Source organism: Leopardus geoffroyi, chromosome A2, assembly GCF_018350155.1.
Source record: "Leopardus geoffroyi isolate Oge1 chromosome A2, O.geoffroyi_Oge1_pat1.0, whole genome shotgun sequence".
NCBI lineage: Eukaryota > Metazoa > Chordata > Mammalia > Carnivora > Felidae > Leopardus > Leopardus geoffroyi.
In genome coordinates, this window is record NC_059331.1 from 33,904,935 (window position 1) to 33,931,310 (window position 26,376).

The window sequence follows — 26,376 nt, forward strand, 5'->3', positions numbered from 1 at the left end:
GAATGAGTGGAAGGAAGAGAAAAGCCCAAGACGGTTCACTGAAAGCAGTAATAAACTCCATGTGGAAGAAAGGGAGATGGTCACAAGACAGAAGATAAAAACTTTTAGATTCTGCACGATACATAAAGTCTTTTAAGGAGTCCAATGGTGACAGGCTCACAATTTTCAAGAACAGCATCTGACCAAGAGGAAACTGATGACACAGGCAGACGGGTGGCTTTGGTATTAACCCAACCAAAAAAAAGAGTGAGAGACAGACTTTGAAATTGGGGAAACCAAGCCACGGGACTCTAGATATTAGGCCATTGGGTTTCTACCCTGAAAGATACACACAAACCATCTCTCTTGGTAAGAGTTAAAAGCTGCTCTGGTATCTACCATGTTCCCACCACAACGAACCGGCTCAGAAAAGACAGACAAGGTGGTGTTTCACTGCCTTTCCTTTGCCGATTACTACTTAAATCTGTCACAGATGGCCCATCTAGAAATTTAAGGCAATTACCCTCACTTACAACTTCACTCATCCCAAGTATGCACGGAAGGCCTGCTTGAGATGCTGCGGCCCCAAGAAAAGCAGAGATAAGCAACTCTTCGGAAAACCGTACCATTAATTTCTGTGCCTTTTTTGATCTAAATCTCAAAAAGCTCAATCAAAGATGTAAAATAGGTCTGCATTAGCTTCCATAGTTTTCTTGGGGTTTTCCAAAGGGAAAAAAGAGGCAATGGTCAAAGAAAGAAATACCGTGGAATATTTGCTCTGCTTCGATAAAACCTAAAGTCTTACTCATTGCAGTGTCTCCACGCACACAGCCTTTGCGGCCCTGTGTATGCATCTGAGGATTCCACTCAGAATCCCCAAACAGGCAAAGATTACTTGTAAGTAAGTACGTTATACACACACATCCATTTCCTAATACTTGCCATCGGATGAACAGTAAGCTTATTTATTCCCTCTTTGCTTCAATTAGGATGGAATCATAAACCTGAAAATAAGGAGTCATAGAAGTCGTACATCCCTTTATAGGAAGGAAATTAATTATTTAGCCCAAGGTCACACTGTGAATCAGGGGCAGGGCTGGAACAAAACCCCAAGGTCTCCTGATACGCAGCCATGGGCTATTTTTCAGCCTATTACATTTCTGCCTTCAGAGTTTAAGAAAATTAATGTTTCCTTTCAGTTCAATAATTTGTATCCCTCTTTGGTAAGGAACCCCTTTATGAAGCTTCATGAAAATGTAGCCTCCTTTCTGTCCAGAAAGATGTACTGAATTCCAAGATTTCACATATACTGAATTTCCCTACCCCTCCCCCCAGCAAATAATATTTGAGGTCAGCCAGTCTTATTTTAGGACAGTCTGGAATTCAATATAATTTAATCGTTTCTAAGTACGGTTTCAAAGGAACTTGTGAAAGCACCCAAAAATGTCCACAGAAGGGTTCTGGATTTTTCTCCTGGGCAAAGCACAGCCCTCGGTGAGGTCACATGCCCGTGGCCAACAGTCCTACACAGACACCATCTCTGAGGAAATGTTCGGAGGAATTTGGGATGAGGCAGGCTTTCACAGCTACAGAACATTTCAGTTTGCTTTCTGGACCTCCTGTCCTCCCAAGGCAGAAGGCAACCCCATCCCCTCCAAGCTGCAGCTTCTGCATCATCAACCAACTTCCTGGAAGCAATGAGTTCCTCTGGCTGTTTATAAGTTTTGCAAGCACTGGGAGCCCGTGTGCCAGAAACTCACACCAGCCCAGGTGGAGAGAAGAAATCACTGAGCAGCCCCCAAATTAAAAGCAAAACGCAAACTAAAACCTAGGCAAGACGCATGGTCATGGACCAAGGTACCGCACTGCTGAAATCGGATGAAAGAATGTAATTATTCCAATTTGCAAAACAGAAATTAAATGTATAATCGAAATTTCTCAATTGTCAGTTTTCCACCACCCATAGATGTTTCTTAAACCCTTTGGCATGTGCTTCCACTTTTCTAAAAGTAGAATTCGCTGTAAGATGGTATCTAATCAAATATCATATAAATTTAATTAAGCCTAATATATCCATGAGTTTAACCGGACCACACTGGACAGCTTTAAAAACCACGGACCACTCCATAATCGAAATTGAATTCAATTTTCACAAATATGGAAATAATTCCATAAACCACGATAAGCGAACAGAACTTGGGGAACAACATAACTCTCATTCAGATTCCTAAGTAAGTGATGCTCAGCGTTAAAACCTGAAAGGGTCTCCCAAATAAAAACGGCGGCGAAGGCTAAGGAGAAATTAAACTATGGACTTAAACAAAACAAAACAAAACAAAACAAAACCATTCTGCAGCTACTTGAAGAAAAGCATTTTCAAGTCTGTGTGAAGCTGAAATCAAGCACAGAGGTTCCAGGAACCCAGTTCTTCGCTTCTGGAGGATTTTCTTATAGGGTGCCTCTAACTCTATTTAAAGCAGCCTCAAGTAGCCACAGCTGGAGGGTCAGGCCTTGCAAAGTAAACAACAGTTAACTCAATTCTGACTCAAGACTTAACTACAACCAACAGTTAATTACCCCTCTGTTAACCAACAATATCTGAAATATCACTTTTTAAATTACACTTTTGAAATCATGTTTGTTCACTAATGGCTTCCAATCAGCAATTAATAGCACAGTTGAAACATCCCAATAAAGAGCTACGTGGGGAGTGAGCAGAGTTCATCAGAATTGCACACCTCCGGCAAAGGACGCTAGGACAAAAGAACTTTCTAAGCACCTCCCACAAGAAGGAAAAAAAAAAAAAAACCCACCTCTATTCCAAGAACATATACATACAGAGCACACACAGTATGTGCTCAATAAACATTCTGTAAATATAGCTTAACCACAATTCCTTTCAGAAGAACACTTAAATGATTTCTTTCAAATATTGTTCAAATTCACGTTTCTTAAAAACCGCCCTAAAATAAGAGGCAAGTTATTTGAATGACAGATTATAAATTGGTAGAAGGAGCAAAGGACAGGTAGTGGGAAGGGTAGGGGGAGCACTTGCCCCCAGTATCTCCACCTCATTTCTCAACATCTAGATAATTCTGCTTGCTGGACAGACCCTCCCTCATTTCTTCCTAGTAATGAGACCTTGAGGAAACAAAACAAAACAAAACAAAACCCTGCAGATCTTAGATTGGAGATCTATGCACCACAAAAGTTGAAAGAAAAATCAATGCTTAAAAAGAGACAGGCCATGCTTTCTTTAAACTCTCTGAATGCCACCTTTTGCCAAAACAAACTGAACAAGCGGTGATTGGAACCTGCATCCTGGTTCATAAGGAAACCAAGATGTATTAGGACTTGCAGACATGAACGGATTGGTTGTTCACACAATGGGCTTTACCGGTTATGCTAGATTCAATAGTAATAAAGACGCCAACAATCGCAGCCGTTCATGTGGGCAAGGCTGTGAATTGTGGCCATTCACTGGGGAAGGGACGCAGGTACAGGTGCACAAGGACCAACAGCAAATGTCTTTTCAGACAGCATCCTTGCCAGATTCCTCAAATGACCCTGTGCTCACCACCCATGTCCCCGTACAATACAACTGCAGACAAACCCAAACACATGAAAAATGTCAGTGTTCTCCAGCGCTCTGCAGGCAACCCAACAATCACCTCCCCTTGCCCCTCCTCCACCCTCAGACATTTCCAAAGAGAAATGGGTACAGCGCAGGATTCAGCTGGCCCCAAAATCTGTAACCTAACCCCTGTCTGGAGGAGTGCACCTGCATTTTTCCGAGCCATTGACTAAGAGGCGCGACCTGCGTCTCAGTAGGGCTCAGTTTCAATGAAACCGGGGAAATAATAGGATAAAATTATTAGTTTAAGGGCCTCTCAGTTCTCTTTCTCCTTCGCACACCCACCTCCCAAAGGATAATGCTAAACTGACAGAAGTATTTGCACAACTGGAATACATTTATAAACCACCTCAATAATTTTTGCTAATTGCATAATTTGTTAATTTGCTGCAACTGTTCACAGCTTCCCGCCAGGTTGCTCCGCGATTCCCAAGGGCACATGAAGTTTTACTTGTTTCACGTTCTACAAATCACCAAAAACTTCATGAGAGAAGGCCAAGTGGGATGTGAGCCCTGCCACCTGCCCACTCCAAAACAAGCCCTTCAGAGAGGAAAAGGGAACTTTTCCTAGGAAGCCTCTGTCACCAGGAAATCTGACGTGGAGGGCCTGGCCATGAGAAGATGCAAAATTTGAGTTACTACCAAGGCTTTGCCCCAAATCACATGTTAGCTCTGGGGTGGTGGACCCAGGGATGGCCCCTACAAATAATTTCAAGCTTAACGCTATTCCCTAGAGAAGGGTATGTGCTGGGTGTGATCACCAGGGATGAGGGCATCCACGTATCTAACAGAGCGAAAGAGAAGAAAGCTTCACCCTCGCCCAATCTCTTCCTCACCAATAACCCACCCCAAGACCCAGGGTCCAGCTGAGTGGGGAACACTCATTTTGAGGACAAAGAGAACAACTAAAGGCAGGACACAGAAAGCATGCGCATGAAACCCAGGGAAATGGAGCAACAGCTTTTTTTTTTTTTTTTTTAATGTTTATTTATTTACGTTTTAGAGAGAGCAGTATCAGGGGAGGGGCAGAGAGAGACGGAGACCCAGAATCTGAGCAGGCTCCAGGCTCTGAGCTGTCAGCACAGAGCCTGACCCAGGGCTCAAACCCAGGAACTGTGAGATCATGACCTGAGCCGAAGTCTAGCGCTTAACCGACTGAGCCCCCCCCCAGGCGCCCCTAGGGGAACAGCTTTTTAAGAAACCGAATAACTTTTGTAAGCAGTTAGGCTTATGGCTTGTGTCTCAGAAGACTACGCATAACATACTTGGATAAGAACCACATATTAAAAATTAGATTATATAATATAGAAATACATAAGGCAAAAACCCTTTGGATAAGAAAAATTCATAAGCATACCCCCCTCCAAAAACAAACAAAAACTAGGATACAAATTGGCAACTTCCAATTATACCATACACAAATCACAATGTTCTTTCTTTTTTTTTTTTTTTTTTTTTTTTTGAGAATCCTGATTTATCTATTCATTTCGCTTCATGACAACAATGGTCACGTATAAAGTTTTTCAGTAGAAACTTTCTTAGCCACAGTCACAGAATTGGCCAACTGGTGAGTCTGTACTATTAAACTCTATAAATAGATAGATAGATAGATATACATAGATAGATAGATAGATAGATAGATAGATAGATAGTGCAGGTTCCAAGAGGGTAAATGGTTGTGAAAATTTTAACCTCTGGTCTTTAAAGTCCTACTTCTTTGCATGGGGAGATACAAACAGATCTGAGCTTCTTGTTCATTCTCACACTTCAACTTGATACAAAAGCAGAACACAATCACATCACTGACACACAACATGAACTGAAACCATGAGGCAGATGGACTAGACCCCATAGACTCAATGCCATGCTTAAGTTATTAAAACAAAAAACAAACCACCAAACACTACTAACAGTCCCTGAATTTCCCACAGGCCAAGGAACATTGGGGATTTTTAGATATTTCCCCTCCTCTGCCTGGGAATTTTTCTTCCCCCCCTCCTCCCTCCTGTCTCAAGACAATGCCTTCAGCCTTTGAAACTGCATCCATTGTAAACAGCTCTGAATATTAACACAGCCCAGAGTCCTGTTGGCTTTTAAAAGACCCCCAGGGTTTCAAATTGCAGTTGCTGAGGAGGGGGAAGGTCCCCAGAGAACACATGTCACCAAGCTCATTCAAAAGGAGTTGAAAATTAGGCTTGCTCATGAAACTTACAGTCTTCAACCCATGGGGTAAGTCAGAAGAATCCTTTTGAGTTTTAAACAAATGAGAAAAAAAGAAAAGACAAGACCCTGGTACAACCAACATCCATTATTACTTATAGACTTTGAATTCAATGAATCCCTTTTCCAGACTTCTCTCTCCTTTGGATGTCACTTTTAAAATAACCATAGGCTATGTTAAACAACTTCCCCGTCCTTGGCTCATAGGCCTTCAGGGCTTTAGCAGGTGCACAGAACTGGGCCAGGTGCATTGTTAAGTGACAAAAAAAAAAAAAAAAAACAAAAAAACCCTAGTGGCTCTCTCGCATTCCTGTCCGCCCTGAAAGGGAGGATGCTGAAAAGCCTTTGCACCAAGGAGACACTTCTACAGAATGGGGGAGAGGCCCTTTCATTGTGAGCACGGTGTCTCAGGGAGAAAAGGTCAGCCAGAGGCCATCCCAACGTACTCAGGGAAGGCTGCGTGGGGAACCCAGGCAAAGAAATGAACACTGCAGGGAGAGAAACCCTTAACTGAACGATCGGAGCTAGAGGACCGGGGCATCAGGACATCCAGGAGGAACCAGCTCTTATTACATTGCACTGAATCGTCTTCTCTTTTGGAGATGATGAATTATTCCTGACAACACATTCCAAAGCCCAAACCCTGTGAAATCTAGTGACCAAATGTGATTATGGAAAGAGAGGAGCACATCTCTTTTTAAAATACTCCCTGGGAAAGAGGCCACGAACAGTTCTGACATATCCTAAAGGCAAGGGGCAACTGTGTGCCAACACAGTTCACTTCTATGGGGACGTGGGAGTCTCTGTACAATTCGTAATTTAACAGTATTCAAAAATTACATTTGATGCTTATAATTCCACATCAGAGGGACTTAAATAGTGTGCCTTTCTCTCAAGGCACCCAATTTTATTTGCCAGATTCCCTTACTCAAAACAGGTATCGGAGATCTAGTAACAGACAAGTGCTTCACCACGGAGGGGAAGTGAGGCCAGGCCAGGCTTCTGACACTTGTTGCAAAGACAAGGACCCTGAGCCCAAAGTAGTTATTCCTCAAACTCTGAGAGCACTTGCACCTTTCAGATGTTCTGCCATTAACCTGTGTTTCTGAGGTTCCCTATTCCAAACAACCGCTGCCCATCTTCATAAATCACAAGATGGCGAAGGTCTGCTGAGTTCTTCCGTTTTACATAGAGCCACAAAAAGGAAAACGGGCAGAAGGGAAGACCTCAGGGCAACCCTGACAATAATCAACTTGTCAAAACACACACACTCATACACACACACATACGCGAATCTTAGCTGAGGTTCTGGAACAATTTGGTCATCGTTACTTTAAATCTAATTTGCATAAACAGGATGGGAAGTATTTTCCAAGTCCTTAATTCACAACACTCTGCACACCTGGCCCTTCCAGCACAGCTGTAAAATTTGAAAGACAAAGGCCCTCTTTGCTTCACAACTACAATGGCAACCTGGGCTGGTGCTTATTTTCTAATGCAATCCTGAGCACCACTTTGGAGCCAAAACCCACAAGGTTAGATTTAAGCCCCTGGCTTGGTCCTGCCCTGGCATAAGGAGACCTAACACAAAGAGACCCAAATCAATACACTCATCTTAACGTGGCTCAGGATAACCACACTCGGAGTCCTTGAGTGAAAGTCCTTACTTTAAAAAGCTCTGTCTTGTCTTCCCTCCACAAAAAAGACCACGAAAAACCCAGATTTGTTCCTCCAGGGTCTGCCCTCCTTCCTATCCCAATGCCATGAGCCACCATGCAGCCCCCAGAACAGTGAAACTAGCAACCTACTGTGCTCAACTTCATGGCACAGGTAAGAGTCTAAGGTAAGTTGTATTTAATACTGCTTAAACAGCTTCTGAAGCCATGCTCTCAAAAATAATTTCAAAGAAAGCAAACATCTAAGTTCTAAGAAGTTCAACTTCTTCTAAAGTTCTGGGAAGTTGGAATAAGGCTTGGCAGGGCTTGGTGCTATTTATGAATGTGCTGGTCGGGCTATGCCAATCTCACCTACGTCATGGGATGGCAGACTCGGTTATGGCTCAACTACTACAACCATAAGTTATTGTGCTGAATAAGTTATCCTGAGGCCCCAGGAATGAATGTATTTTCCCTTCTACCAGTGCCATTCCATTTTTTCTATTCAAACTGCATTTACGTTCACTAGTAAGAAATTTTACTTTGCCTACGCTAAGCCTAGGAGCAACTCCAAAATTAGATGCACTGTTTCCAAAAGCAAAAAACAAAACAACAAAAACTTCCATAAAACCACAGGTGCCCTTCTATCTCAAACCCACAGCCTGCAATTGTTTGAACTAGCTGCAGTAAATCTAGTTCATGGGGTTATAAATGAGCTCAAAGCAATTTTCTAGACACAATGGATTAAGGGTATAAACTTGGTGAAACTACAAGATATTTTATTTTATTATATACAGAGACTTTCTCTCCTAAAGTCTTGCTGAATCACAGCCAGGAATATAAACCATGTGACTATCCTGATAGAAAACTCAGAATAAGACTAATGATTTAAATGGAGAAATCTGGTCTAGAAAACACACACACACACACACACACACACACACACACACACTACAACACACTTCATTTTTCTATAACCAGAAAAATGACTTTACAAATATTTTCCAAAAGATACCCATTTTGTAGTGAACATGGTATTAACACATACTAATCAGAAATCACTATTCACATCTCAAAATCTAATCAGTTAACACCATAATCAGTATAATCACATCGACTGAGGCTCAAAATACCCACTTAGGTATTTACTGGTCATCAAATGTGTGAGTAAAAGAGACAAGACTGCAATTTAAAAGGTATTTATGTCATGTGAAACGTCACTCCCAAGCAACAGGAAGCCAAAAAAATGGCCAGTAGTTTTGCTCCAAAAATTAAAGGACAAGGCACAGTGGATCTTGTGACCACAGGAAAGTGCCAATAGCAGGACACCCTATGCTGTCTGCAAAGTCACTACTTCTGAGCTAAGTGTCTTCCCCACAATGCCATGAACATATGGCATTGGTAGTCATTCTTCCAACAGGTGAACACTCAAGAAGTTATTCTGATTCTGCCCGCGTGATTTTATTTGAAAAACTATCCTAAGAAAACGTAAAGGAAAAACCACAATACCTCAGACTGCCCCAAGTAAATGAAATACTACCTACTGGCAAGGCTGGGCTCTATCTCCCTCCTACTACTTAACAGCCACTGCCTCTATTAAACCCCCCACTATGACCACTGGTCTTCACTAAGTCAGTGAATCACATAGAAAAAGCAGAAAATTGCAGGGGAAAACCTAACCATAACGAAAGTCCAGCTTCAGGACTCTGAAGAACTTGATCCTTAGGCAATATGTAGCCTGATGCGAGTTAAAGATCTGCACCCCGTTTTCAGAGGCACCGGCTCTTCACGTGAGAAAGGAACCAACTTTTCTTCTTTCCCCTTCACAGCAGCCAGATACCCAGACCACTTTTTCTTAGCTCAAACCACAGGTGTTGGTTAAAAGTTATGTCATCAGTTGTCCCTTCTTCAAACACTGAATGTCATGTCTGAGGACACTCCTGTGCCCCTCTACATTCTAGGAAAGACGTCCAATTATCCAACTAAAAAGCAGATGACTCAAGCTAGGCCTTTTCTGGAAGGTACTCATAGTTCTGCATAGATGCTAATTACCTATAACTCGATAGGATTTGACTCAGGACCATGTTTCTTAAAAGCAGAAAAAAGGCTATTATACTCTACCATATTTAGTGAAGTCTAATGCAGCTTTTTCCTGCCAACTCTCCTGCAAGAAGGGTCCCACTAAGTCCCGATAGGCCAAAACTGTGACAACACAGAAAAGAACGTCTTTCAGGTGAAACAAACAGCTTAAATCAAGCAAGTCCCTGGCACCCTCTCCTGAAGTAACACAACTCCAAAACTAATTTGCACCCTTTACAGGGGAGAAATGCTCAAGTGTGGGCTCCACCCTACTGAACCATCAAGCCCAAAAGGAAGGGTCTGGAAACACAGCTCCCTAATGCCCATCAGGTGGAAAGAGACCAGCACCCCCAGCAATCACAGATCCAGGAACTCTCCAAGTCCCCTAACGCAGGGCTGCTCCGGGGAAGGCAACCTTCCACCGTGGCCACAGCCAAGTCAGGCCACGGGGTCCTGGGGGAGGAGAAGGCTGCTACACGCGCACTCTCGCTAATAAATAATGTAAATGGAAGACTGGAGCCAAGAGTCACCTTCATTCATTACCCACTGGAAGGCCAAGGAGCTCAGACACCAAAGAGTTGGGTTACAGGAGAGGAAAAAAAGAAACACACACCCGCAGACCCCAGACAGACTTCCTCACACTCTCGCCTCCAGATGTTTCCCACTCCACCCACACACATACGCACAAACACCCTCGCCTCCACACTCTTCGCTCACACTCCCTCACCTTCAGACTCTACCTCCCAGATCGCCCTCAGGCCCCGGGGCGCAATCACCTCCACACCCTAAAACCTATGCTCGCTCACCTCCAGACCCCACGAGGAACAGCCTTTTCTCCCATGGAGCCGCATCACCCACGTTCTCACCTCTACACCCCAAAACCTATGCTCACTCACCTCCAAACGCCACGAGGCACACACTTTTCTACCCGGGACCCTCACCACCCACGTTCTCACTTCCACACCCCCATCAGGCACACTCTTCCCCTCCGGACCCCCATGTACGATCTCACCACCGCGACACACACACAGGCACGCCCCTCAATCCGCACGCCCTTCCCGGGTAAGCACCCCAGCCTCCCCGTCCCCAAGTGACAGCGCCCCGGGGCTCAGGGGAAGGGCGGCACTTACAGGCTCCGCGTCCAGGCGGGCAGGTCCGGAGGCATCGCTGCTAGCCCGCGCCCGCCGCAGTCCAGCGAGTCCCCCGCGCAAGTGCAGGCGGCGGCGCAGGGCGGTCGCGGGCCGGCCGCAGCCGTCGCCGGCCCCAGCCGAAGCAGCAACAGCAGCAGCCACAGGAGAGGACAGGGCGAGCGGCGCGGGGCCCCGAAAGCTCCCCGGACCGGCCGCGCCATCTTGTCTGGAACGCGCGGCGAACTCGGGGCGCGGGGGCTGCGAGGTCCCGGACGACCGCAGGCACCGGCTGGTCCGCTGGGGCTCCGCTCGGCACTAGGCTCCGCGCCGGGGCATGGCCGCCCGCACAAGTTTCCCCCGCTGCCGCGGCTTCGGCGCTCAGCGGGCCCCCGGTGCCCGGACCGCTCCGCAGCGCCCGGCTGGGGCCGCGAGCCCCGCGCCCATCCGGGCCGACCCGGCTGTGCTCGCTGCGAAGCCCACGGATCCGGGCAAGAGCTGCTCGGCCGGCTCTCCTCGTCCTCCCGCCGCGCTCCTGGCCGGATCTTGAGCCCCCGCGCACGCCAACTGCCGCCGCCGCCGGCCGAGGGCAGTGCGGCTGTCTCTGCTGCACAGAAAGCGCTCAGCCTCGCAGCCTGAGCTGTGAGCCCGAATGCATCTTCCTCTCGGCTCGGAGTGCCCGGCAGCCGACTCCGGGCTGGACGGCACGGTCACCCCCGCACTGCTTCGAGGGCCCCGTGCGCCTGGCTGTCCTAACGCCTTAGGCAGAGCGCGCGCGCGCAGTTCCGGGCTGTGCGCGGCTCCTCAGCGAGGCGAGAGCCCAGCCGACCTCGCGGCGGAACAATCAGTCGCTTGCCTCTCGCCTCCCCGCGGCCCAGCCCCGACGGGTCCCCGAGGCTCCACCCACGGCCGCTCGCCCTCACACACCCCCTGGGCTCCGCGCCCCGCGGCCTTCTTCGGGCCCACGTTGGATGCTTTGCAACAGCGCCCCGCCACGCCCCCTGCCTGCTGCTCATTGGCTGCTGGAGACCAGGACGACCAGCCTGGAGAGCCATTGGTGCGCTCACCATGATCCCGCCCCTCCGACCACCCCGCCCCACTCTCTTTTCCCACCCAAGGTGTGAAGGGCGGGGGACTGGGAGGAGAAAGGATGAGGCGTCCTCCGAGTCTTAAAGGGGACTTGCAGTCTGGTAGTGGAAAAGCGGGATGCAGACTGGAGAGAAGAGGAAAGACATGCCCTCTGGGGCTAGGGGAGGAGAGAAAATTGATAAAGAGGGTAACGCCTCCACTTTGCAGTAGTCTGACCAAAAAGTTTCTTCTCTTCTTCCCTGGCTGTAAATAGGGCCAAGGATATAGAGCAAATCTACACTCATTTTCCAGGTGCCCTCTAGGAGCATAGACACAGATTTAAAACTCCGCAAATTTCCTACCTATTGAGGCATCTTTAGTTATTTCATTAGGGGGTAGCCGCCTTCCTCATCTCACAACTTGAAGCTCCTTTCTGCTCCTGACTTGTTCTTGACCTCTTACACCCAGCAAGATGTCCTGGATTACCAAAATGAATGTGTGCTGCAGAAACCAAGTCTCAAAGGTGCACACACTTCCACCCCCAACCCCACCCTGGTTAAAGGGTACTTCTGAAAATGATCCAGCCTTCGAAAAACGGGTTGCTTTGTTTGCTCCTTTGTTTAAATCAGGTCCTTTTAAGCCAGTTTTCAAGTACTCCTAGGAGACAATGAGAAAAATAGTAGTTGTTACAAATCTTCTAACTTTAGCCCTTACAAGTCCGAACATAGTAGCCATGTGTTACGACAGCGCATCCAAAACGTAAGAGCGGACGGGTGCGCGCGCGCGCGCGCACACACACACACACACACACACACACACAGAAAGGGAAAAGATTAGCCCGGTAATATATAGCTGCCCCTCTGGGCGTTTTGGTTTGCTGGTGTCTCATGTCCCTTGCCAAATGTATGCAAGTTTCTAACTTGACTGCACACATTGTCAGGAAAATTAAGCAAGTCAAGTCTGTTGAAAAACATTTGCTCTAGCAAATGAAATCTGACTTGTGTTTTATGGAACCGGAGGAGAGGAGACATTTCTCAGGGAAAAAAAGCAAAAACAGTTTTAAAGGGTTTTGTTCCATGTTTGATGTATTCTAAGGGGGTTGTTTGAATTGAGATGTTAAACTTTTCCTCAACCAGAAGAGCTTTTCTTTAAGTGATATTGGGTTTGGGCTTGGTTGTCTGATGGTTGCTGGTTTCCTTCTTATTCCCTCCTCCCCCCCCCCCTTTTTTCTCCTCTCCCTTCATCTGATTAAGTATGATATCAGATAATGGTGCTCACTTCTCTCTCTCTCTCTCTCTCTCTCTCTCTGTCTCTCTCTTTGCATGATCTCAGCAATGATGCCCAAAGCAATGTGTGTAAATCAATCCAAATATGATTCCCAAGAAACATTATCAGAAAAATGCTGCACCTGACCCTTCTACCCAGGGCTTTCACCAGCTTTTATATTTCATTTGTAATTCACATAAACACACACCTTCCATTTGGACAAGAAGAAATGTATCTCTTTGTTATAATGCCTTAGTAATAGTAATAGTAATAAGCCAAGGAATGGAATTTGAAGGACCCCCAAATATAAGAGGTCCTGTATGTCAATGTTTCTTAAACTTTTCAAGACCAAGGAACACAAAACAGTAATTTAATGCAGAATACCCATGAACACTTCCTTCAGGAAAACCGTCAGATCCTCCTAGCCTGGCCCCCACCTCAAAAGGAAACAATATACACAGCAAAAAGAAATTGAACTCATTGAACCTCTTGAGCTGCTGACCTAGACTTATCTTTCAGGGCTGTTCCATTAGAAGTACTGTAAAATGGATATTTCTTATCAGATTTTTTCCAAATGCTTGTGGGTGTACCTGTGCCATGCTGTTTTGGGACACCAAAATTCTGAAGGCTGGGTTTGAGAATCTACAAGGGAAGGGTGTGCCCACAAATCTAAAGCATCCCCTGTGGTCTAGTTACCATGCAGCCAGAGAGAAGGATTCCAACACCAGGGAACACTTGGGGGGACTGGGCGCCTGAGCCTTGGCAATTCCTCTCGTCTACAGCAGAGCATGAAGTCATGTCTGCTCCCCATACCATGTATGGAAGTTTGCCCACATACTAGCAACCTGCTTGTGATTGAAAGGAGAGTGTGGGCTTGGAGAGCAGCGATGTCGGGCTCAGGAGAGAATTCATCTGCGGCCGCAACCTAGGATTGGGAGACCTGAATGGCAACAACAATGGCAAATTTCTAAGGGAGTCCATGTCCCTGCTCCTCAAAGAGCAAGTCTTGGCGCACTCAGCACGGAGCAACAGTTGATTTGGATACTCTGGGTCCTCGTTTTCCTCCACTGCCCTTTTCACAAGTTTAAATAATTATTTATTCCTTGAAGGGGACATCCAGGCTTTTCGGTTTTCTAGTTCATTTTAATTCACCGAAGAGCAAACTCCAGGCATAAATCCCCCATGAGAATCACAGCAGGTCTCTTTTTTTTTTTTAATTGTTTTTTATTATTTATTTTTGGGAGACAGAGAGAGCACAAGGAGGGGAGGGGCAGAGAGAGAGGGAGACACAGAATCCAAAGGAAGCTTCAGGCTGCGACCTGGCAGCACAGAGTCTGACACGGGGCTCGAACCCACAAAGCACGGGATCATGACCTGGGCCAAAGTCGGATACTTAGCTGACTGAGCCACCCAGGCGCCCCGCAGGTCTCTCTTGAATACAGAAGCCCTAGTAATTGATCATTTTCAACCCATTGAAAAAGAGGAACCCAAAATCTAAATAGCCTAAAATCACCAAGTGGGGAGAGAAGCAAATGATAAAATCAAAACAAAGCAGGTTAATCATGGGAATTTCTTTTTAAACACAAATTCCGTAGGACCGAATCATGGCAGTTTGTTACAGTTCTAGGTGGTGATAATTGGCGGTTTTATGGAACGCTGAGATTCAGAAGTGCTGTCTCACTGTTAGAAGAGGCTTTATATCATGTTCAGTACCTCAGAAGAGCACAGGGCAGCAGTCAGAAGACATGGCCTCTAGCCAGGCCTCATTACCATGAAGCCTTTCCTTAAACCTCGGTTTTTTCAAATGGAGAACAAGGATAATGGTACTTCTGACTTGAGCGCTAAGACAGTTAAGGAAGGGTCTGCTTTGAAAGAGGACACAAGGGCCTGTATAAACTGCTTAGGGCTACCTACATCCAAGGCTGATCTTCAAGGTTATTGAATTTTTACACTGAAGAAATTGAGATTCCATATACATATCATAGACGGAAATTTGTAGTAGGTGTTTTCAGCATAGAGTGTTCTCCCCGCCCCCCACCCCAGGAATGCCACAAAGGGTTAATAATTACCTTGAAAACCCCTGAAGACTTGCTGTGTGATGACAGCCCAGCTCTGAGCCTGTTTTGTATCTCTCTCCCAAGGAAAAGAAAGCTGTATACTCATTAACTCCTTCCTGGCAATAATCTTGTCAAGGAGGTAGATCAGCCAGAGAAGGTAAGAGAAGAAGCTAGTGAGTTCAGGGATGGAATATGAGAAGAGTCAATCTTGAGATTCCTCTGTCCCCCATTCCAACATTTTTCTTTGGCAGAGGTGGGAAGAGGTTATGTTCTGTTGAGCAACCTCTGGCTATTGGAATACTGGTTCATGCCCAAATGGTGCCAAGCTTTCATTATAAAAAGAATGCTCAACTTGGGGCACCTGGATGGCTCAGTCGGCTGAGCGCCTGACTCTTGGTTTCAGCTCAGGTCATGATCTCACGGTGCATGGGATCGAGCCCCACATGGGGCTCTGAACTGACAATGTGGAGCCTGCTTGGGATTCTGTCTCTCCCTCTGTCTCTCTGCCCATCCCCAACTCACACCCGCTCACTCCCTGTCAAAATAAATAAACTAAAAAAAGGAAAAAAGAAAGAATGCTCAACTCCCTGCCCTCTTCTACAGAGCAGCAGCAACCAGGGACCCAAACCAGCAGTCTACCTTCTACCAGAAACAAACCTTCACCCACATCCTTGCTTTGTGGATTTGTGATTTTAACCGGTTTGCTGAATGGATAAGGAAAAATTTTATGAAAGCTATCAGCATTTCAAAGTCCTGAGAGTCTGGAATGAGGGTCAATATAAGAAGCAGCCTCTTAGGGGCACCTGGGTGGCTCAGTTGGTGAACTAACTCTTGGTTTCGGGCCCGGTCATGATCTCACAGTTTGTGAGATTGAGCCCCACGCTGGGCTCCAGGCTGATGGTGTGGAGCCTGCTTGGGAGTCTCTCTCTCTCTCTCTCTCTCTCTCTCTGTCTCTCTCTCTCTCTCCACCCCTCCGCTCCCCAAAATAAATAAATAAACATTTTTTTAAAAAGCAGCCTCTTAGCTTCAATGATGAAGAGATGTGCTAATTCCATCATCAACAGGGACTACACCCCTCACCCTCCATTGGCTGCCTTTCCAAATGTCACTTGGAACAGCACGTGAAAGGGGAGGGGGATGGAAAATCACAGTTTATACCTTACTGCCAACACCTTAGAAGCAACACTATGATGTATATAAAGAACAGCACATTTATCATAACTTATAATAATAATCTCCGTGAAGTCATGTACGTTATATTTTTCCAAGTAATTCATGTCATAACAACAGCCATCACTTACTGAGCACTTATTATGTGTCTATCACTTGGCTGAGTGTTTTACATACTTTTTTCATTGAGGTTGATGTCGAGAAAAACGCCGAAGGCCACCCAAGCTAATAAGTGACAAGCCCGAGATTCTAAGCCAGCTCTGTGGACACCAAAGATCCACTATGATATTTGAGCCTCATAAATTTTGAATATGACAGTTGTTATTGTTCCCACCTCATAGATGAGAAGGCTGAGGTTAAGTGATAGCGTCAAGGTCACACAGGATCAAGAATCGATAGAACCTTAAATCAAAGTTCCATCTCAACCATCACCACACATGCTTTATAGTCAATACACATCTTAAGAGATGCATCATGATGCTTATTTCTCAAGGATTTTGTGGACATAATTGCTTTCCTCTTCCATACTTGCTAATGGCTTTCCAGATTTTGCTCTACGATTAAAAAGCTAAAAATTTTAGGATAAATATATTGGCCTTCACCACCGCAAACACAGCAACGCTGTATAGTAATAATGGTTAATATTTACTGAGCTCGTCCTATACACTAGACCTTATTTCACAGGAAGGCTTAATTTCGGCAAAGTCGCATAAGGATTCTATGGGATAGGCACCATAAAGTTCAACTCATAATGACGATACCACGACGCTGGTCAATCCAATTACCCAAGCCACACCCTAGTTAGGGGTTGGGTCAGGACCCCCAAGCCTGTGCTAGAAGTCACCCAGCCACTCTCTTCTCACTTTTCTATTTGAATTATTTTGTGTGTTTATTTCTCCTTCTAGACTGCCCGCTCATTACGTTCAGAGCCTGAGGCTCAGCCCTGTCTTGCTAGTCCTGTTGTCTAGCACAATTTCAGGCACAGGGTAGACAGAGAGGCAACACTTGCTGCCTGAGCCCCACCTGGTCTGCAAGGAAGGACACTTACCAAGCACCCCCTCTCCACACCTTAAGCAAGCTTGTCATCCAAATGCATGCACCAACGGCAACAACATCACTTAAAACTCATCAGAAATGTGAATCTCAGGTCGCATCCCAGACCCACAGGATCCGGATCTGCCTTTTACAGGCCCCCAGAGGATCCATTTGCCCACTTAAAATTAAGAAGCATGGGAAAAATTTTATGAAAGCTATCATTTCAAAATCCTGAGAGTCTGGAATGAGGGTCGATATAAGAAGCAGCCTCTTAGAGGCACCTGGGTGGCTTCATGGTGCCTATCTCATAGAATCCTATGTACCCCAAATGCACATCTCCTGTGACTGTCTCCCCAAACACTTCCTGCCACAAAGATAGACTCTTTGCACTTTATGTGTTTTGAAAAAATTTTTAAAGTATTTATTTTTGAGAGAGAGAGAGAGAGAATAAGCCAGGGAGGGGCAGAGAGAGAGAGAGACATAGAAGCTAAAGCAGGCTCCAGGCTCTGAGCTGTCAGCACAGATCCCAACACAGGGCTGGAACTCACAGACCGCAGGATCATGACTGGAGCTGAAGTCAGACGCTTACGTGACCGAGCCACCCAGGCACCCCTGCACTTTATGTATTTTTATGTGCACTTGTGCATGCTTACATTTTCCACATTTTCACAGAGCCCTTAATAAAATAATTTCAAAAACATAAGCATGTGGTTGGCATTACTGCCCCTTCACTGAGAGCATTCGAAACATCCGCTGCCCATGACACTTTGGTAAAGTCCTCTCATGCCGTTCAACTCGCTTGTTCTTTGAGATGCATTCAGACTGATTAGAAGCATTTGAGAATTTTATGGACTGTTATTTTTGTTTCCAAAAGGATAGTTGGGGTTTTGACACTTTTCAAATTTATCAGGAACGTATAGACTGACACATATTATGTGCTTTTCACCGTCATTTTTATCCATGAGCTACATTCTTTATGTAAGCATTTAAATATCCTTATTTCCCTGGGGGAGTTCTGACACTCTTCTTGAATTTAGATGGTATAAATCAAAGAAACATCTTTGTCTTGTCACTAGCGACTCCCATCCTCACCACCTCCACTTAAAAACCACTAACCTTTCTTATTTGAAGAAGTGGAATAGGATGTAGAGAAGATGTGAGTGTAGACTGATGACTTCCAGAGATGGCCACCAACAACTTCTCCCATCAAGAGGTGGAATACATTCACCTGTCTCCTTGAACCCAGGAGGGCTTGTGACTTGTTTGACCAATAGAATGCGGTAGAAGGGACATCTCCGGTTCTGAGCCCAACAGCTTCCATTCCTGCCCTCTTCCTACCCTGAGCTGCCATGGAAAGAAATCCAGGTTCCCTACTAAAACATAAAGGCCCTGCAGGATAAGAGGCCATGAGGAGAGGCTGTGAGAGAAAACAAAACCAGGCAGCTCAGCCAACAGCCAGCACCAAAACCCCAACACCAGAGGGAAGCCATTTTGGACCTGTCAGCCCAGGGTAGCCTCCAGCTAAATGCAGCCAGGTGGGCATACCACAGAGCAGACACAAGCCATCCCTACTGAGACTTGCCCAAACACCAGACCCCCAAAATGGAGACCAATAAAAATGGACCTTGTTTTAAGCCACAACATTTGGGGATAACTTGTTCTGCAGCCATAGAAAACTGAGGCAACAAGTGTGGCTGAGCAGACATGCAGTAAAATATGAGTAGATTCTTTTTTTTTTTTAATTTTTTAAAATGTTTTATTTATTTTTGGGACAGAGAGAGACAGAACGTGAGCAGGGGAGGGGCAGAGAGAGAGCAAGACACAGAATCCAAAAGCAGGCAGGCTCCACGCTCTGAGCTGTCAGCACAGAGCCCGACGCGGGGCTCGAACTCACAAACTGCGAGATCATGACCTGAGCCCAAGTCGGATGCTTAACCAACTGAGCCACCCAGGCACCCCAAACATGAGTAGATTCTTTAAGGGAATGGAGTCTAATCACATAAACCTGTCATTAGGAGTGTCAAAAAAAAATTAGCATTATCAGTTGACCTTCCTGACACTTTTGTCAGGATCTTTGATGGAATGCAACAGGCCAGGCAGCCCATGCAGTTGAACAAAGCTTCATGGATAATAAATGTTCTGGCTCTTCAGCAACCTGCAGAGTGAGCTCCCTTCCTTTCCTCCCCTCCTAGAAATAGGTATGACAGAAACACAGGGCATCCACTTACTAAAAAGGTAGGTTCTCCCATGTATATAGCTAGCAGCAAAGTGAAATAACTGCTTGAAAGGGTGAAATAATTGAAGTCCTATTATATTCTTCCTAAAACTATCAGGTAGGGTTTAAAGGGTTTACCCTATTTTTCACAAGAGACACAGGGATGAATCTCAAGAAATGGAATCCCAGCCATAAAACAGACATTGAGATATGGATGCGGGGGTGGGGGGGGGTGCAGGGGGAGGAGAGTGTGTTGGTAGAGGGTGAGGGTGGTAAGGGTTGTATCTCTTGGACACAGACTAGCTCACCTACCCAACAGCTCTGTGCTTGCCTTTAAGGTCTGCAAAGCATAGCTTCCTGCTTCCCTATATATTATCTTGCACACTACCCCAGCTCTCACTTGTCAAGAGCCTTCACTGTGCATGAAATGGGGCGGGACAGGGCAAGTGCAGGGGCACAAAGTAAGTTAGCTGAGTCCCTGCCATCAAGGAGTTTACAATCTTATGATTCTGTTGACTGCCAGATCCCCAGCATCTAGAATAGTACCTGACCCATAGGAGGTGTTGAATAAATACCGTTGAATGAATAAACGAGTGAATGAATGAAGCTTTTCGGCACATGAACCTCATTTTCCCATAAAGCAGGTCACAGGAAGAAGTCATAGAATCACAGATGAGTAGAGGACAAAGGGACTTTGGGGTCATGTAGAGTAGTGGGTCAGGACCACCCCAAACCTGCTGGATCAGAAACTCCAGGGTGGGGTCCGGCATTCCACGTTCTATAAGAGGGCGCTTTCGTGCACGATAAAGCTTGGGAACCACCCATCTCGTCTATACTCTTCATTTTACAGATCCAGAGGGAGGGATAAGATGGCCTCAAAGGAACAAAGCTAGTTAGTAGCTGGAAGTTGAACGAACCTAACCACAAACTGAGGGGCTTTCCCAGGTCACAAGACTTCCAGCGCTAATACAGAGTAAGTTCTGGGCAAAGCAGGACAAGTTGGTCACCTTAATCAGAACCCTAGTTACCACATTCACATCTAGAATCCTTTGTCCACCATAGAGCGAACCTATGTAAGAACCAACTATGTGCCAGGGAATGACTTGGGTTCTTTAAATGCGTCGACTCACTTAATCCTCTCAATAGCCCTATGAGGTAGGAACTATTATTATCTTCATTTTTAAAAACAGAACACTGAGGCACAGAAAGGTTGCATAGTCCACCTTATCCATGAGAGACACCTTCCAAGACCCCCGGTGGATGTCGAAAACCACAGATACTACCAAACCCTCTACATACTGTTTTTTTCCTATGTATACATACCTATGATAAGTTTTAATTTATAATTTAGGCACAGTAAGAGATTAACAACAATAACCACTAATAAAAGAGAAAAATTATAACGATGTACCATAACAAAAGTTATGTGAATGCGGTCTCTCCCTCTCTCTCTCTCTCAAACTATTTTGTGGTGTTCACCCAACTTCCTGTGACGATGTGAGATGAAAATGCCCATGTGATGAGATGGGGATGAATGGCATACGCACTGTGATGTAGCATTAGGCTACCATTGACCTTCTGATGACACATCAGAAGGAGGATCATCTGCGTCCACACCAAGGTTGACTGCGGGGTCAGGTGGTGGTGGGGGGGAGATTACTCAAACCCCAAAAACCAAAACCCCCAAAACTGTGGATAAAGGGACACCACTATAACTTGCCTAAGGTCACTGAGCCAGGAAATTAGACTTCAGAACCCGAGCTCTCAACCATCACTCTTACAGACCTTCTATTTATTATAGTAGATATATACATATCTACTTTTTTTTATTACACTTTTGATAGCTTGCAGTTATTTCCACAAGCTGTCAGTCTGTTCTGTACCTCGCTCTCTCCAACAGTAGAAACAGAGCCTGAGGGAAGGGACCACCACCGTACCAGGCACAGCTCCCGCCATGGAGGGGGCTAGGGGCAGATGTGTCGAATGAATGTTGTGAGCATCCAAGCACCCCCTGCATGACTGGTTGACGTCAGTTTTCAAAAGAAAGGGAATCTAATATTAACCACGTACCTGCCGTGTTTCAGCCACCATCCAGGTCAAAAAGGGCGCCAAACTTGGCTTTCAGGCGGGATTTATTTGCCCCGGTGTGTTAGTTTTCAAAATTTGAATTTGACCTACCTTTAAGAGTAAGCATCTGCTGACTGTCTTAATTTATAATTTCTGCCTGTCTACCGTGGCAGGCATTTGTTTTCGACTATGATCCTAGGCTTTCTCTAACATGAATTCATTTATTCTTTACAACAAATCTATGCAGCAGGTATTCCCATCTACCCTTTATAAATGAAAAAACCTGAGACTTTGGAGTATCGGTAACACGGCCAATCCATCCCACTGCCCCCTTAGCCACTGGGTTTCTCTAGGCATCATGAGAACAAGAAGGCCAGCTTGTCTCAGGTACAGGGTCTGTTTGACAAGGGTGAGACTTCCACCAAAGGAGTCCTACGTTCAATATAGTCAATCCAAATGAATTCTGGAGGTCTTGTAGATGGTTCTTTCCCACAGCTCAGACCCCTCTCTCCTCCAGGAGAACATCGTGCTCTGGGAGCTATGTGGAAGGAACAGTCGACTGTAGCAAGTACTTTTGGAAGGTCAGGGTGAGAAGTGCAACCTCAGCATTGGATTTTGCAAAAAACATTTCATTTTTGACCTTGATGAGAGCACTTTTTGGGGAATGTAGGTAACAAAACGCATGATTAGAGCTTTCAAGAGAGAGCCAAAAATAAATATTGGGCACAATGAGGACAGAAAGCACTTTTGAGGAGCTGAGCTTTAAAGGGGAACAGAGAAATGAACGGTAGCCGGAGAGGGAAGCCGCGTCAGAGAATTTGTTTCATTTTGTTTACTTTGAGATGGGAGAAATAACATGATATGTGTAATGATGGAGATGTTGTTATATAAAATGGAAGAACCAGTAACGCACTAAGGGAAGGGGAGAAATGTAAGAGCAATATTCTTGAATAGGCAAGAGAGAATGGAGTCTAGGGCTCAGGTGGCGAGGTTGATCTCAGGGAGAGGCACAGAACCTTAAAGCTGGAGGGCAGGGAAGGCAGAGTGCATGGCAAAGAAGCAGGTGACTGCGGTGGGTGGGGAGTTTTGGATGTTCTCTTCTAATCGCTTCCTCTCCTGAGGGACAAAGGAGGCAAGATCATTGAGAGAGAGAATAAGGATGAAGAAATTGGCGGTTTCATGAGCTTTGAGAAGGTATGAATCATCATCTATGACAGTGGGAGTGAGGGAAAAGGAGTAAGATTACCAGGGGGCATAAATATCCATAGGGGGCCAGAGGGCATGAGTTAAAGTGAAACCAATGAGCTGGGTTGTATGTTTCTCTTCAGGCAAGGGCTTGTGCTCAGGTGCGGGTAATCAAACTGGACATAACCAGGACTGAAGTTTTGCCCCAAGAGCATGATGAACCAACAAAGGAGCAAGAGGACTTGACGATACATGTTAGGGAGTCAGGCCAGCACAAGGCCAGAGAGCAAGAAAGGGGCGAGAGGCCGTGAAAAGGTAGGGGCAGCAACGGAATAGATCCCACGGGAGTTGGAAGTGATTGCAGTCAGATTGCTACATGAAGTGAGCTGGGAGGCTGGATGGGGCCAGGGTTGCCCTGCTTGACAAAGGCAAGGTTGCGGTTGACCATGGGAGTAAGTAGCTAAGAGAGTGGGCAGGAGGGAGGCCTGGCGTTTCCTATTCACTGACTATTGAATGAAAGCGAAATCACGGAAGATAATCAGACTCAAGACCTGATATGATGGAAAGATCACTTATGCAAACGGTTTTGAAAAGTACTAAGAATTATGATGGGAAGGTTATTGACAGAGTGGCCATGAGCCAGCAGCTAAAAGTTTCACGGATCTGTTGATGACTGCCACAAGGAGGGTGCAGTGGATGGGAAAATCAAAAGTCATGCACTTCAGGGTTGCAGGAGTTTGAGGAGGGAGAAAGGAGAAGAGTCTAGAAGTGGCAGTAAGGAATCAGGAAAAAATCTCCTGGCTCAGTAATGTCAGAGGTATGAGAGAAGAGAAACAAGAGCCATCAACCATTAACTTTCCCTGGAATTAATAAAAACAGATATTTGGCTAGACAGTCATTAATACCACCGGTCAACAAACTTTCTCGACAAAGGGCCACATAGCAAATATTTTCAGTTTTGTGGGCCATAGAGTCATTGTTGCAACTACTCTACTCTGCCCCCCATAGCTCAAAAGTAGCTGAAGATAATATACAAATGAACAGGTGTAACTGCATTCCAAAATATTTTTAATTTACAAAAACAGGGTGGGGTGCCTGGGTGGCTCAGTCGGTGAAGCATCCGACTTGGGCTTTTGCAGTTTGTGAGTTTGAGACCCGCGTCAGGCTCTGTGCTGACTGCTCAGAGTCTGGAGCCTGCTTCGGATTCTGTGTCTCCCCTTCTCTCTGCCCCTCCCCATGCTCATGCTCTGTCTCTCTCTGGCTCTCAATAATCAGATTGTGTCTGCAGGTAAAAATCTGCTAACCCCTGATAAATGTTGCCGAATAAAACACAACTAGAAAAAGGTCTAATGAACAAAAACAAGACCTATTTATCTCAGAACCAAAGGCTTCAAAGGATGTGAATTTAGGATATTGGTTCCAAGTAGAACAGCCAGGTATAGTTGTGAAGGTTGTACACTGGACGAAGTCAAGGGGCACTATTCACATAGACTTCAATGTCACTGACTGCCCTAAAGTGCTGCAGGCCATACTCTTTTTGGCCACATATGATAATTCTAGTTGCAAGAATAGTAACTGCAAAGATTTTGCTACAATGAAATAGTTGAGGGAATAGCCCAGCTTGAGAGTATATCCTACTATTTCTAGAAGAGCAATAATTACTTTTTAAAAACTTTATTTATTTTTGAGAGAGAGAGGAGAGGAGGGGCAGAGATGGTCAGGGGGACAGAGAATCCGAAGTAGGGTCCACCCTGACAGCAGAGAGCCTGATGCGGGGCTTGAACTCACAAAACGGTGAGATCACGACCTGAGCTGAAGTCAGACTGAGCCACCCAGGCCCTTAGAAGAACAGTAATTACTTTTATTGGGCATTTGCTATACATCATTCACAAAACATGGGAATATATAAATATTACCTCATATAAACCTCCTAGTGACCCTGAAGGTATATATTTTCCCCATTTTACTTTGAGGTTCAGAAAGGCTAAGTAATTTGCCCAAAGCACCCAGCTAGTAAATATCTGAACTAAGGTTTGTCTGGCTTCCAAGTCTGTATTCTTTCTATTCCCCTCTCCTTTCTGACTGGTTACAAGGTTCTTTAATGATGACCTGGTAAAACATGTATTAAGAAAATTTCTTCTGGAGACCTAATTAAAAATAATTACATACCTTAAAAGACACTAAAAATATAGCAGGCATGCCAACGAGGAAGACAGTTGTTATTTTATCAATGTCTTTATGGATTTGGATTCTGTTCAGAAAAGCTCACTCAAAATGTAATTCCTGGCAGCATGCAAAATCCATCAACCCGTAATTAACATATGACAATTATTCTAATTGCCTCAAACAACATTTCTGTTTTTAATTGTAGAGCAATTTGCCAATCGCATCATTAATTGGCAATTCATATTTTAAACATGTAAAAGACAAGGAGTCTTTATTTCCTCGGAGGCAATTGGATATGCATTAATTGAATTTTTAAAATACATTTTCTTCTCTTCTCTGACCACAGGACCCCCTTCAGATGGTTCTGATTGCAGTTTCTTCTGGCCAAAGTGTATTTTCTCTGGGTAACTTAATCTTACTTTAGTACTTTAATACATTTTCCTAGCAGTTCACTTCGACCAGATCCTCGTTTCTCTCTAGACACCCTGAGCAAGGCTCCCATTGACTTCAAAGGGAAAATAGTGGGTGCAGGGAAAACTAGGAATCTGGTTCCTTGGTTCAAAAACCCTCCACACACTATAAAAACTCATTGGTGTCTTCCTGTGTGTTAAGGGCCAATTAATATACGTGAGTGAAGCCTTTGTATGAAACCACCCTGGCAACTCATGAACTTGCTTAGAAAGCCCGGCAGCTAATGGAAAACAAAGTTTAGTGGACCCATTCCCCTACAGACCACCCCCCCCCATTTGCTCACAGGGAGGGAGGAAGAATTGCCTCAACAGGCAAAAGGGCAGGAAAGACAGCTTCTGACTCATTCTCTCTCTCCATTCCTTCACTAGGCATGGATAGCCCACCTTGGGCCAAACCAGGTGACAAGTATCAAAAATTAAAAAAGAATTCTTTAGCAGCACCTGCGTGGCTCAGTCAATTAAGTGTCCGACTCTGGTTCAGGTCACAATCTCACGGTTCGTGGGTTCGAACCCCGTGTCAGGCTCTGTGCTGACAGCTCAGAGCCTGGAGCCTGCTTCGGATTTCTCTCTCTCTGCCCCTCCCCCCACTCATGCTCTGTCTCTCTCTGTCCCTCAAAAATAAATAAGTGTTAAAAAAAATGTTTTTAAAGAATTCTTCACGCAGGCATCATCCCCCCTCCCCCCCCCCCCCCACGACCTTTAAGGATCACTTTCCTCTGGAATGTTTGGGAAAGACGTGGTATGCCTTACCTCTGCAGCTAAGGCAGCCTGACACATCTCCGTGTTGCAGAATCTTCCCTCTGGGCCGCTGACTGTCACCTGTTTCTCTGCATCAGCTTTAGTGGAGGAGAATAGGAGGAGGAGTGACACATCTTCCCCTTGTCCCTTATATCCCGGACAGAATGCATACCTACCACCAGCACGTCATAAAGCTGTACTAGGCTTTGAGAACTTATTTTTTTTTTAATTTTTTTAATGTTTAT

General features: G+C 45.4%; 1 protein-coding gene across 1 annotated transcript in view; it reads right to left on the bottom strand.

Annotated features, from left to right (window-relative positions):
- LRIG1 (leucine rich repeats and immunoglobulin like domains 1) overlaps positions 1-11,623 on the bottom strand; it is a 116,031-nt gene extending 104,408 nt beyond the window's left edge. Inside the window, exon 1 of the mRNA XM_045493458.1 lies at positions 10,698-11,623. Within this exon, the coding sequence (XP_045349414.1) occupies positions 10,698-10,918 (221 nt within the window). The 5' untranslated portion in view covers positions 10,919-11,623. The remainder of the gene's footprint in view (positions 1-10,697) is intronic.
- Between the last annotated feature and the right edge of the window lie 14,753 nt (positions 11,624-26,376).